At 47.4% G+C, this 13,537-nt stretch overlaps 1 protein-coding gene across 7 annotated transcripts in view; it reads right to left on the reverse strand.

Moving 5' to 3' along the window:
- EndoB (SH3 domain containing GRB2 like, endophilin-B) overlaps positions 1 to 13,537 on the reverse strand; it is a 91,975-nt gene that overhangs the window by 55,063 nt on the left and 23,375 nt on the right. For all 7 annotated transcript variants that reach the window (XM_050196001.3, XM_055063468.2, XM_072289834.1 and 4 more), the window contains one exon: positions 10,042 to 10,142. In XM_050196001.3, the coding sequence (XP_050051958.1) occupies positions 10,042 to 10,142 (101 nt within the window). The remainder of the gene's footprint in view (positions 1 to 10,041; positions 10,143 to 13,537) is intronic.

Here is a 13,537-nt window from a genome sequence, read left to right on the forward strand (position 1 = left end):
CAGCAAAACGACAATCTAATGAGCATTTCCAAGGTTCTGCATCTATGCTAACCGTGAAACTGACTACAGAGAGTTGTATATTATGCGGAGACAAAGATCACTCGGTGGATGTCTGCCCAACGGAACTAACATTAGACGAGAAAAAGCAGAAACTACGGAAATTAGGATGTTGTTTCCGCTGCGCTCGACAATTTCACAAAGCTAAGGAATGCCGAAACTGTAAGAGATTAAGCTGTGCAAAATGCAGGGGGCGACATATCACCACAATGTGGACCCAAAATGGAAGCAGAAGAATACGGAAACGCAGACAACTGTTTCCAGCTCGTCAACAGATTCACCAAAGTGCACAGTTCTTCTGCAGACCGCACAAGTTTGGGCTGTGGGCACTGGAAGCAAATGCTTTGTAAGAATGTTGATTGATGGTGGCAGTCAGCGCAGCTTCATCACAGAAGAACTGTCTAGGAAGCTGAAAGCCACTGTGTTAGCCAAAGAGCAGCTCACCATCTCGGGATTTGGAAACGTTTCAGCACCGCGGAAATATTATAGGAGAGTACGAGTCATGCTGCTTGGCCAGTACGACTCAAACTCACTTGAAGTAGAGGCTATAGAAGTTCCCGAAATATGCAATGACTTGTCAGCATTGACAGATACAAATGTACTTGCAAAGTTGAAAAGCAAGAACTTACGTTTGGCTGACGTCAACGCAGTTCAGGTCTCGCCTGAGCCTGGAATAAGCATCCTTATAGGTGCCGACTATTACTGGCAGCTTGTCAGCGGAAGAATTCATCGACTGGACGACTCCTTGACCGCCATCGAAACTATCATAGGATGGACACTTCGTGGAGATACCAGAAGTCCACCCAAGTTCTACAAGCCGGAAACCGTAAGGAACTTCAACATATGCCTAATGGAAGCCAATGTTTCCCAGCAACTGAGGTCTTCCTGGGAAATAGAACATCTGGGGCTGACTAACGAAGACAGACTTTCGAAAGATGACGAACACGTCCTGAAGAACTTCGTGGAAACAACTATTAGAAACAATGGTCGCGAGCAAGTTGAACTGCCGTGGCGCAGCAATTGTTCCCAGCCTAAAAATAACCGGGATATCACGTTAAAGAGGCTGGAGTCCTTGCAGAGAACGCTACATCGAGAACCAGAGTTTCAGAAGGAATATGACAGTGCCATTAGGAGCTACTATATCAAAGACTATGCTGAGAAGGTCACAATGGACAGTGCGAGTGAACATATTACGTACTATATGCCACACCGAGCAGTAGTGCGATGCGACAGAACTACGACTGAAGTACGGGTAGTATCCGACGCCTCTTCTCATGCTCCGGAGTCACCTTCACTCAACGACGTCTTGTGGACAGGGCTGAATTTGAACCTCAACATCATCGACTTACGGCTGAAGTTTCGCAGCTTCAAGATTATAATTTCCGCCGATTTCAAAAAAGCCTTTCTTCAAATATCGCTGGCTGAACAAGACCGAGACGCGTTTCGTTACTTCTGCTTTGAAGAAGGATCTTCCAATATTGAAGAACTGCACATCACAAGGGTTCTTTTTGGTGCCTGCAGCAGTCCCTTTCCCCTTGCCGCAACTCTGCGACACCGCATACAACTAGTAGAAGACAAATACCCTTCTACTGCCAAACTATTGAAAGATCTTCACAGACTGGCGGCCACTACTAGTTTGTTGGCTACTGAAGGACAGTCATGGAATTCTTGGACCGAAACTATCTTCTTCAGGAGTCCAGAAAATAAAGAAGCCGATACAGAGACAGAGACAGCGAAAAGAGAAAGCGATGCCATGAAATTAAGAAAGGAGGATACGGAACTTTTCAGATTTTGTCTAGCGTGGTATGATTTGTATTTAGTTGTGTGTGAAATATGTAACCAAGTCACAAAACCATGGGCTCTACGAAATCACTTGGAGCAGAGGCATGGGAGCGTTGACACCTTTGATCGGGGTGACCACACTGCTGACACATCCGTGCTCCACCCGGCGGGTGGAGGGAAGTCATCGGGGCACAGCTCCTTGTCATTGTCGTCATCATCATCGTCTTCAACGTCATCGTCTTCCGCTCCGTGACACTCGAGCGGGCCTGCCGGGCGCCCGTCGTCAACAGAAAAGGCTCCATCTGGGTCATCACTGTCAGGGAGGCACAGCAGTACTGTGGAAAGGCTAAAACGCAACGACCACACGCTGGCCCTCGTTGTCCGGGTGCAGCGAATGCCACTTCCACGACAGCCTGAAGCCATGGCCGCCCGCAACAGCTTGCCAGGCCATCAAAAGGAATTACCTTCACCCCAGCAGCCACCACCTTACACCCCTGGAGGGCTAGGACTGCTGTCTGGGCCGGGACCAGGGCAGGCCAATCACATGCACCCGACGCATGCACCAGCAGCACGTCAGCAATGGTGGCTGCGATGGCTTCCACTGCGGCACCTACACCCATTAGGAAGACACCTGCCAGCAAGGGTTCTACCACGAGCACAGAAAAGTGCTCATGGTGCCGACGGCAAAGTTCGCTCATGTAAAGTGCGCACTTCTAGTGGCAACACGTTGCGGAGACCGGCACAGATGCGGTACCACCTAGAATGTGCTGGACAAGCTCCGTCTTGAAAAGAAACAAGCATACGCAAATTGTTCGGCCGGGAGCTGTTGAATATTATGCTCCGAAAAAGAAGGGTAGACGACGAAGTGAGAAACGAGCGTGGAGCCGAGCGCGCCTGCATTTTTTAGTTGTTTTTGCAAGCGTCGAATAAAGAAGACGTTCTCTACTTCGGCTCCGCTTCCTGGTTTTCAACAGCCACGGCATTTGCGAACACTCTGAATGTCAACCCGAGCTTACCATCATCACAACGAGAAAGCCTTCTGGATGTACTCAGTTCTTTTCAAGATTGTTTCGCTACAGTGATGAAGGTTAACCAGATGCCGCTTGCCCAGCATTGCATCATTACTGAACCTACCAAAAGGCCTGCTCGACAACATGCCTATAGGGTGTCGCAAACAGAACAAGACGCTATACGTCGCAAAGTTCAACGGAAGCTTACAGACAATGTAATCCAGCCATCGACCAGTCCCTGGGCTTCGTAAGTTGTGTTAGTAAAGAACAAAGATGGTACCTTGTGCTTTTGCGTCGATTATCGAAAATTGAATAAGACCATGATGATAGACGTTTATCCTCTGCCCCGAATAAATGACTCCTTGGATTGTATATGCAATGCTTGATACCTTTCTTCCATAGGTCTATGCAGTGGCTATTAGCAAATATCAGTTGACGTGCGTGATCGCGGTGAGACCGCTTTTATTACTCCTGATTTCCTCTATGACTTTAAGTTCTTCCTTTTGGATTATGCTCGGCTCCAGCTACTTTTCAAAGAATAATGGACACCATTCTCTCTGGGCTGAAATGGCAATCATGTCTCGTTTACCTAGACGACATGGTGGTCTTTTCAGACAAGTTTGAACAGCGCATCCAGTGGCTGCAGAGAGTTCTTCGGGCAATTCTAACGGCTGGACCTCCTCGAAAACTTGAGAAATGTCATTTTGGGTATGAAGAACTGAAGTTTCTTGGTCATGTTGTGAGCCATGCTGGCATCCACCCAGACCCTGGGAAAACGAGCGCTGTCACCGCATTTCCCGTGCCAAAGAGTAAGCGCGATATACACCAATTTCTGGGGCTCTGTAAATACTACCGACATTTTGTCAAAATTTTTTCTAATGTCGCTGAACCCCTCAACCAACTTACAAAAGAAGGCGTCCCGTTTGTTTAAGGTCAGGATCAGCGCCACGCCTTCGATACCCTCAGAAACCTCCTCCAGGCCCCACCTGTACTCGGTCACTTTGACAAGAACGCCGACACTGAGTTGCACACAGAAGCCAGCAACGTTGGACTTGGAGCTGTCTTGGTTCAGTGGCAAAATGGTGAGGAGCGTGTGACTGCCTGTACGAGCCGCACATTATCCGCTGCCAAGAAAAACTGCTCTGCAAGAGAAAAAGAATGCTTAGCCGCTGTCTGGGCCATCACAAAGTTTCAGCCATACTTGTACGGTCGCCCATTCAGAGTAGTCACTGACCACCATTCTCTTTGCTGGCTTGCGAATCTGAGAGATAGCTCAGATCATCTGGCCCGGTGGAGCCTTCGACTGCAAAAATTTGACATCACCATCATTCACAAGTCAGGACGCAAACACACCGATGCTGACTGTCTTTCCCGTGCACCAGTCGGAAGTCCTCACGCTGACCTTGAAGAGGATGTCACTTTTATTTCTGCTGTATCAGCAACTGACTTGGCTCAACAACAATGCGACGACTTGGAGCTCAGTCCTCTCATTGGCTAGTCTTCCTTGCAGTTTCACGCGCTTGCTAGCCTCGTTTTGTTTCCAGGATGGCGTCCTTTATAAAGAGAACTTTGACCATATGCAAGCTACATAGCTGCTAGTTGGGCCAAGCTCGCTTCATGACGATATTTTAAGCGCCTGTCATGACAAACCATTGTTCGGACACCTAGGCTACACAAACACACTGGAACACATTGGCCGCTCTTGCTACTGGCCACGTCTCGTAAAGACTGTGAAGCAGTACGTTCGCACATGTTGCGACTGCCAACGATGTAAGACTCCACCTGTGTGACCACCAGGACTGCTACAACCAATAGCCACACCGAAGACACCATTTCATCAGGTTGGTATGGACTTGTTAGGATCATTCCCTATGTCTTTGTCTGGAAATCGGTGGACTGTGGTTGCTACCGATTACCTAACATGGTACTGCAAAACAAAGGCACTCCCAAAAGCTACCGCAGCAGACGTCCCCCAATTTTTGTGCACAGCATCAACCTCCGTCACGGAGCACCAGCGATCATCATTACTGATCGTGGGACAGCTTTCACTGCAGAGATGCTACAGGAAGTCTTAAGGCCAAGTGGCACTGCACATCACAAAACGACGACTTACCACCCCCCAAACAACACCCAAACACCTGAACAAAACAATTGCAGATGTGCTATCAATGTATGTAGACATTGCCTACAAGAAATGGGATGATATCCTCCCTTACATCACTTTTGCGTACAATACCGCAATTCAAGAAAGTACAGGATTCACCCCTTTTCGCTTAGTCCACGGTCGAGAGGTCACCACGATGCTTGACGCCATGCTCCTTCCAGACAACTTGGGAATGTTTTACACGGATGCTGCCATGTTTGCTCAGCACGCCGAGGAGGCCCATCAACTCGCGCACTGCCATATTCAGTGTCGCCAAACCACAGATGCACACCGCTACAACCTTCGTCACCAGGAGGTTACTTATAATCCTGGCGGTGAAGTGTGGGTGTGGATCCCCGTTCGACAGCGCGGCAGGTCCGAAAAGTTGCTGCGTCGCTACTTTGGTCCTTACAAGGTTGTACGGTGACTCAGCAACGTTACCTACCAGGTTCTCCCAGAAGCCACCTCAAGAAACTCCCGTCGGCTTCCTCAAACTGATGTCATTCATGTTTCACGACTCAAACCGTATTTTTTTCGCTGTGACTCGACCGTCGGGTGACTTTACTATATTGACGACTTAGTGCCGTTATTTTTATTGTTTTCTGTTTGTTTTTGTTGTGCCCTGTCTTTTTTTTTTTCTTTCATTCCTGCTTTGACAGGCACAGATTGTTATTTCGTGTGACGACACATTTCTTTCATTTTTTTTTACCCTCATATACAGCATTGAGACGAGGCTTCTTTAGGTGGAGGGGTAATGACACATGCCATGGCATCTGAGTCATTCCCTGTGGCATGTACAGTGCTCACGGAATGAAACGCGTCAATTTAGGGCTAAGTAATGCGCATACTTTCACTTCAACCGGCTGCAGTTCGTGTCACATCAACGTAATTCTGGCGCGTACACTTACATCGGAGTCCTCGTCACCTTTGGTGACCAAATTCCTAGCGACATGACATTGTGCTCTCGCGTACTTTGCACATATGTAGAGTTGTACTAAATGCTCCGTGTCCTATTTCAATCCGTGAGCACTGTACATGCTTGAGGGGTTGAAAGAAGAGGAGAATGTTGACATTGTCTGTTTTTCTGGTAAAGACGTGGACACTTGGCTGTCTCTGCTGTTTCGCCCGTGACAATATGCTCATGACTGTCCAAGAAATGTGACTAACAGGCAATGTTCTGTTATGCAACTAAGTAAACATGTGAAGCAAGTTTCTGTTACCTTCCTTTTATTGCTTCCGAGTGTGTAACAGCAACAGTTCAGCATTCAATGCGAAACATACAGCAGCACTTCTTGATAAGGTCTAATAAACCACTACATCATCAATATTTAACATATTGCTACGGAATAGTATTACGCATGTTGTCCGTGTCGCCGATGGCGGAATAGCCCCCGTAATTGGTATGTGTGCCGCCCGTGTCTCCTTCGCCGACCGCTCCACAATTGTGCTATTCACAGTCATCGCCCACTGTCCCCACGACATCATCCTCGGCTTAGACTTCCTCTCCGCACATTCTGCTCTCATTGATTGTTCCGCCAGTACTCTCCGCCTTGACCTTCCTGTTCTGGATCCCGCTGAACCACACCACAGTCGCCTCAGTTCCGTTGACTTCGTTCGCTTGCCACCTACGGCACTGACTTACGTTGACCTAGTGTCATCCCCACCAGTGCCCGACGGTCACTATATCGCGGCTCCTATGCAAGACGTCCTCCTTACACACGGGATCACGGTACCTCATACTGTTTTATTTATTACGGCTAATTGCGTCTGCCTGCCAGTGGTCAATTTTGGCTTGACGACACAAGTGCTGCCACGCGGGATGTCTCTGGCCCAGCTTTGCTCATTCGAGGATCACTCAATAGCATCTATTGAGGTAGACGACAATTCAGCCTGATCCTCCTCTACCATCTCAGTCGACAACTTGTACCATCGCCGACTTACAGAAAATGATTGCGCCCGACATGCCGTCCGAGCACACTCGTGAGCTCTACCGCGTTCTGGTTTCCTACAATTATATTTTTTACTTTAACGATCGTCCTTTGGCCCACGCTACAACTGCTAAACATCGCATTAATACCGGCGATGCCTCTCCTATTCATCGCCGCCCGTATTGAGTGTCACCGGCTGAGCGTCAAGTCATTCACGCAGAAGTTCGCAAAATGCTTGCCAAGAACATCATAGAACCGTCATGTAGTCCATGGGCGTCACTTGTTGTACTGGTAAAAAAGAAGGATGGCTCATGGCGCTTTTGCGTGGATTATTAGCACCTTAACAGGGTTACCAAAAAGGACGTGTATCCCCTACCTCGGATCGGTGACGCCTTTGACTGCCTCCATGGTGCTCGCTACTTCTCCTCTATTGACCTCCGCTCCGGCTACTGGCAGATTGCCGTGGACGATCTCGACCGCGAGAAGACTGCTTTTGTAACTCCGGACGGTCTTTATCAATTCAAAGTGATGCCGTTCTGTCTATGTAACGCTCCTGCCACTTTTGAACGCATGATGGACTCCCTTCTTCACGGTTTCAAATGGTCCACATGCCTGTGCTACTTGGACGACGTCATAGTATTCTCCCCAACGTTTGCTATGCACCTCGAGCGCCTCTCGGCAGTCCTGGACGTTTTTCGTCGCGCCGGTCTGCAACTGAACGCATCGAAGTGCCAATTCGGCCGTCGCCAGATTACTGTCCTTGGGCATCTCGTTGACGCGAACGGAGTGCAACCGGACCCAGGCAAGATCCATGCTGTTACGCACTTCCCTGTTCCGAAGTGTGTCAAGGATGTGCGCAGCTTCATCAGCCTTTGTTCCTACTTCCGCCGTTTCGTGAAAAATTTCGCGGCCATAGCACGACCACTAACCGAGCTTTTGAAAAAAGACGCCCCTTTCCAGTGGGGCGATAACGAGGCCTCTGCATTCTCGCATCTAATCGACGTTCTCACAACGCCTCCCGTTCTGGCCCATTTCGATCCTTCTGCGCCTACCGAAGTCCGTACTGATGCCAGCGGTCACGGAATTGGCGCAGTACTGGCACAACGCCAGCGCGGCAATGACCGTGTTATCGCTTACGCCAGCAGGCTCCTCTCACCCGCGGAGCGCAACTATTCCATCACTGAGCGTGAGTGTCTGGCCCTAGTTTGGGCGGTTGCGAAGTTCCGCCCATACTTATACGACCAACCCTTTTCTGTTGTCACAGACTATCACGCGCTTTGCTGGTTATGCTCACTGAAAGAGCCTACAGGAAGAGTTGGTCGCTGGGCATTACGCCTCCAAGAATATTCATATACTGTCACCTACAAATCTGGCCGACTACACAAGGACGCTGACTGCCTGTCTCGTTACCTGGTAGACGAGCCTGACGACGCCGACAGTAGTACCTCCAACAGCATTTTCTCTGTGTCTGCCTTCGCTAACATCGCCGATGAGCAGTACCGAGACCTACCGCTGCGAGCACTCATCGAGCGTCTGAGCGTCTGCACCTACCGACGCGTCCGTTCGCCGCTATGTTCTCCAGGGCGGCATTCTGTACCGAAGGAACTTCCTCCCTGACGGATCTTATCTTCTTCTTGTCGTGCCAAAACATCTACGACAGACTGTGCTCTTTGACATGCATGACGCACCTACTGCAGGACATCTTGGCGTAACCCGCACGTACGACCGCGTCCGCCGCCGTTTCTATTGGCCTGGTCTCGCTCGCTCCGTCCGACGCTATGTTGCTGCCTGTGATACCTGCCAGCGTCGGAAAACACCTCAGGTGCTACCTGCCGGTCATCTCCAGCCGATCACTGTCCCTGTGGAACCGTTCTTTCGTGTTGGATTAGACCTCCTCGGTCCCTTTCCCACGTCATCCTCTGGGAACAAATGGGTAGCCGTCGCAACTGATTACGCCACCCGATACGCTATCACGCGCGCTCTACCTACCAGTTGCGCCACTGACGTCGCGGACTTTCTCTTGCGTGACATTATCTTACTTCATGGCGCCCCGCGACAGCTGCTCACTGACCGTGGTCGTAACTTCTTCTCGAAAGTTATCGCCGACATTGTACGTTCCTGCTCCACTCAACACAAGCTGACTACCTCATACCATCCTCAAACCAATGGCCTGACAGAGCGGTTAAACCGTACTCTTACCGATATGCTGTCCAAGTATGTTTCCAAGGACCACCACGACTGGGACATTGCCCTTCCTTACGTCACATTTGCTTATAATTCTTCCCGGCACGACACCGCCGGATTTTCTCCCTTTTATCTACTCTACAGTCGTGAACTGACCTTGCCCCTTGACACGGCACTTCCTCCTGCTTCGATCTCAACAAGCGAGTATGCGCGCGACGCCATCGCCCTTGCCGACCATGCACGCCAGCTTGCCCGTGCTCGACTGGCGGACTCGCAAACCACTCAGCAGCGTCAGTACAACGCTTGCCACCGTGACGTACAGTTTTCGCCTGGTGCGCTCGTGCTCTTGTGGTCGCCCTCTCGTCACGTCGGACTTTCACAAAAGCTCTTTTCGCGATACACACGGCCCTACCGCGTGCTGCGCCAGGTGACGTACGAAATTGCTCCTGTGAGCTCAACCTCGTCATCTACTCTGGCATCTAGTGATGTCGTGCACGTCAGTAGGCTCAAGGCCTACTACACTGCTTCAGAGTCCGGCCTTTAGTCGCTCCGGGACGGCGCTTTTGCCGCCGGGGGTAGTGCTACGGAATAGTATTACCGATGACGAAGAGGCGAGCAGTAAGAAGACGACGACGACGATTGGAGGCTAGCGCGGGCTGTTACCTCTTGGCCAAGTGCGACGTATTACGTTGTAAATATACTTGTATACAAGTAAATAGCTTTTCATCTGCGTCTTCTTACGTAACAATATGAAATGAACAGCATGAACTCAGCCCTTTTAAAGCAATTACAAACTCAATTATACCAATGAACTGGGCTTGTCTTGGTATGTGTATAAGAGGTAAATGTGTGGCCACTGCCCATTACTTGCATTTTTGTTTCTGTAGAAAGCACTCCTAAAGGCAAAAGCTGGTGCAATACTTAGAAAAGAACTTACTTGGCCAGTTCTTTCTGCAGGTCTGCCATGTACTGCTGACACTGAGCATAGTATGACATTTGGGCCTCTACGAAGTCACTAAGGCAGCGTAAATGGTTCACCTGGAAGCAGAATGATCGTGTAAGACTCCAGATACATCAACCTGTGAAGTTAATATCCCAGTCTCACACTCATCAGAAACAATTCACTGTGATCAATTTCTACTGGTGGAAGAAAACAAATCTGCATGGAACATTCAGAAACATCCATTTGCAGTGTGGGGATCGAGTGCCTTCCCATGCCTCATCCCCCAGCTCACGCATGGTGCTTTGCTTGATCTTCAGAAACCGCTGCCCCAGTCACAACATGGCAGGCACGGCTTGCATGCTGGAGCCAATTTTCCAGGCAAACCATGCTTCTCCCTCCTGGCGTCAAGCCACTACACAAGCATACATCACCGGGACGCACCCTAATTGGACTCCCAAGTGGCGGCCCCCAGGCACCCTATCCACCTGAGCTCTCTTCCGCTGAGCACTTCGTCGCCGTAGCAGATGCTCACAGGCCCGCAATCAGTTAATTATGTGGGACCTTTGCCCTGCGACTTCTCGTTCTCGTGCTTGATGGACTGCTACTCGACTACTCAATACTCGATTGGTCTTGCAGAGAGCTTTTGCTCATATGCGCTGTGACTGTTGCAGTGCATTGTATCTCGGGTAAATTACCCGTGTGTGTTTGTGATCTGATTCAAGAGCCTTTTCTGTGCCATGTCAGAGAGTTGACGAACCTTGCTGCAGCGCCTTTGTGTGTTGCGGAGTGGAGGAGTGTCATGCTCTTTCCTGACTGTCGCTCGTAAAATAAGTTTCATGTAAACCAACCTCCACAGCGGTCAGACAAAAAATTTTGATGCAGACACCAAGACAACTAAAAAAACTGAAGCACTTATATTGAGGTTTATGGGTGACTTTGCTTCAGCCAGACAATGCCCATCCTTACACAGCCCTAAAATGAAGTCGACTCTGAAACTTGGCTGTATACCATTGCTTCCCCCATGCATATCTCCTTCAGGTGCTAATTAATTGTCCTGAAAATTTAATACAATTCTTTCATCTTCAGCATCATTAAAAAACATGCAGCAGCAGATGATAATAATAATTTGATTCTTTAAATTAGTTAAATGTAAAGGTGTGGGAATGTCAAAACTTTTTAATACGAATTGCATACGAATACTTAGCATTGAATAATGAATCGAATTTTGAATAATGATATTCACATGAATTTTTTAGCAAATTGGTTTATTTTAACATGATGTTGGAACATTGTAATTCTGTTGTCATTGGTGAAAAAAAAAATCAACTATTAAGCCACCACAACCAGAACTGCCGGACCATTCTTTTCATTGAAATTTGTTTTCTTCTTCTTCTAGTGGCTGTTATACTAAGTTATTGTATATTTGGCACATGTAAGCCTTGGAGACATTGACTAATTTCCGCTAGTTACGTGTTCTCGCCAACCTGTGCCTTATTATACAGCATTAATTTACCATATACTCAGGGGCATGTGACCCTGCACCAGCCATCACTCATTGTATTTGCTGTCAAGCAATAAGCTCAGGATTGGGTATGGAGCTTGCAAAAATTTGGAGGAGCCTTAGCTTTGCCTTTAAGAGTGGAATGCGATAGCATTCAACGATCCCTGACTGCTTCTCACGTTTCCCGGCAACTGCAGCTTATGTAACCGTAATGTTTACCGGGAAACGTTGGTGGTGAACACTACGCACGAAGGCAAGCTTTCTGGTAGAAACGCGGCCTCTTGTGTGGGCCGCGATGTGGTGGAGGAAAGCGCCATCTAGAGATGTTGCAAGGAACCGGGCATGGAGCTCTGTGGCCTCCAAGATTTTTGCGCGCAGGCATGCACAAATCTCGAACGCCGTAGTCAGTCTATGAATGGTACAAATGCTGGAAAAGGGGTTTGTGTTTGAGTTTCTGCATAATAAAACTGTTTTCTCATATATTCAAATTACAATCTGACGCTATCATGTCTGTAGGTTGTGACAATGTCGTAAGACAATGTTGTATTTTACCATTTTTCTGACATATTTTACTTTGAGAAATTCAATTAGTTTATTAACTTCTTTGTGCTACACAGAGGGCCTGCGTGGTTGGGTATGTGTGGTTAGGTATGCGTGGTTGGGTTTGCATGGTTCGGAATGATTTTTGGCGTAACGACGGTCGACACTGGAAGTGGAAAATTTCGCCAGCAGCATGAAATTATAGCAAAAATCAGCACAATATCAGACACACTCTCTTAGATTAGATAGGAATAAACGCTAAGAACTATGTTAGCTCCTGCACAGGCAGCAATATATTCGATTTGTTTAGAATATTTGTACGCAATCAAATATTCGAAAATTTTCTAATACCTAGTTCTTGAATCGAATACGAATATTAAAAATATAATATTCAATAATATTCTAAATTTTGGAATATTAGCACACCCCTAGTTAAATGTAGACTCCATGCCGTAATTCTGAAAAGACATTTGAGGTATGGAAACACATTGACTATATCACATGCAGTGAGCTTCATAAATACTCAGCCATAAGAGAAATTAGCATGAGCAAATAATTAATTTAATGTAGAATGGAAGAGCAGAACCCACTACATGACCATGCTGGTGCTGTGAACAAATGGTCAGACATCTGTTCTCTTTTCTCTAACAGAGTTTGTGCATACTAATTAATTTTGCAACATGGGTCTACAGAAGTGTATTATGATGTATGCTGGACTTACCAATACTATGGCACAGCAATAAGGTCACGGACGATATAAACTACACATACAGGCACACCTTTTCGTGTTGTTTCTATCATCTGTGTCCTTATTGCTCCATCACAATTCTAGTCAAGATCATGCAACAAGCACATGTTTTTTATTTGTATGCAAGACACTTTAGATACCATTATTTTCATTAAGATAATTCTGATATTGAGCCATTGTTTTGCTGTGTCCACATATATACTCAGCACCTGAAAGGAATCTACTAATGATTTGAATAAAGATTTTCACTTCTTGGGCCCTTCTGTGGTGAATTGCATGGAATAAGGCTTTTGAAGGTCAATGTGTGACTCGCACAGTGAGAACATGGCTTTGTGCACAGATTACGATGTCTTACAGGGTATGCATGTATGCCCTAGTTTAATGTTTTTAGACTTGTATATGTGAAATAACTGCAAGCACAAATACATGATTACACCCTCTCCAGCTCAATATGTATGGCTGCAAAAGCTGATGAAAAAAAAAGAATGTTAGTCAGCCAGAAAGGAACATACAAAAACTAAAACCAACCGATTTGCAAAAAACATTGATGCTTAGGTAAGGACCCATGAAAGTCGTGAAGAAACTCGTATATTTTCTATTTTCTGCTGGAATGAAAAACCCATGGAAGTTCTCACAAAGAGATTGTTGCTTTCTCTACCTCTCCAAATGAAGTGCAGTGGCATGTGACAAAAGGTGGGTGC

This window comes from Dermacentor andersoni, chromosome 1, assembly GCF_023375885.2.
Source record: "Dermacentor andersoni chromosome 1, qqDerAnde1_hic_scaffold, whole genome shotgun sequence".
NCBI lineage: Eukaryota > Metazoa > Arthropoda > Arachnida > Ixodida > Ixodidae > Dermacentor > Dermacentor andersoni.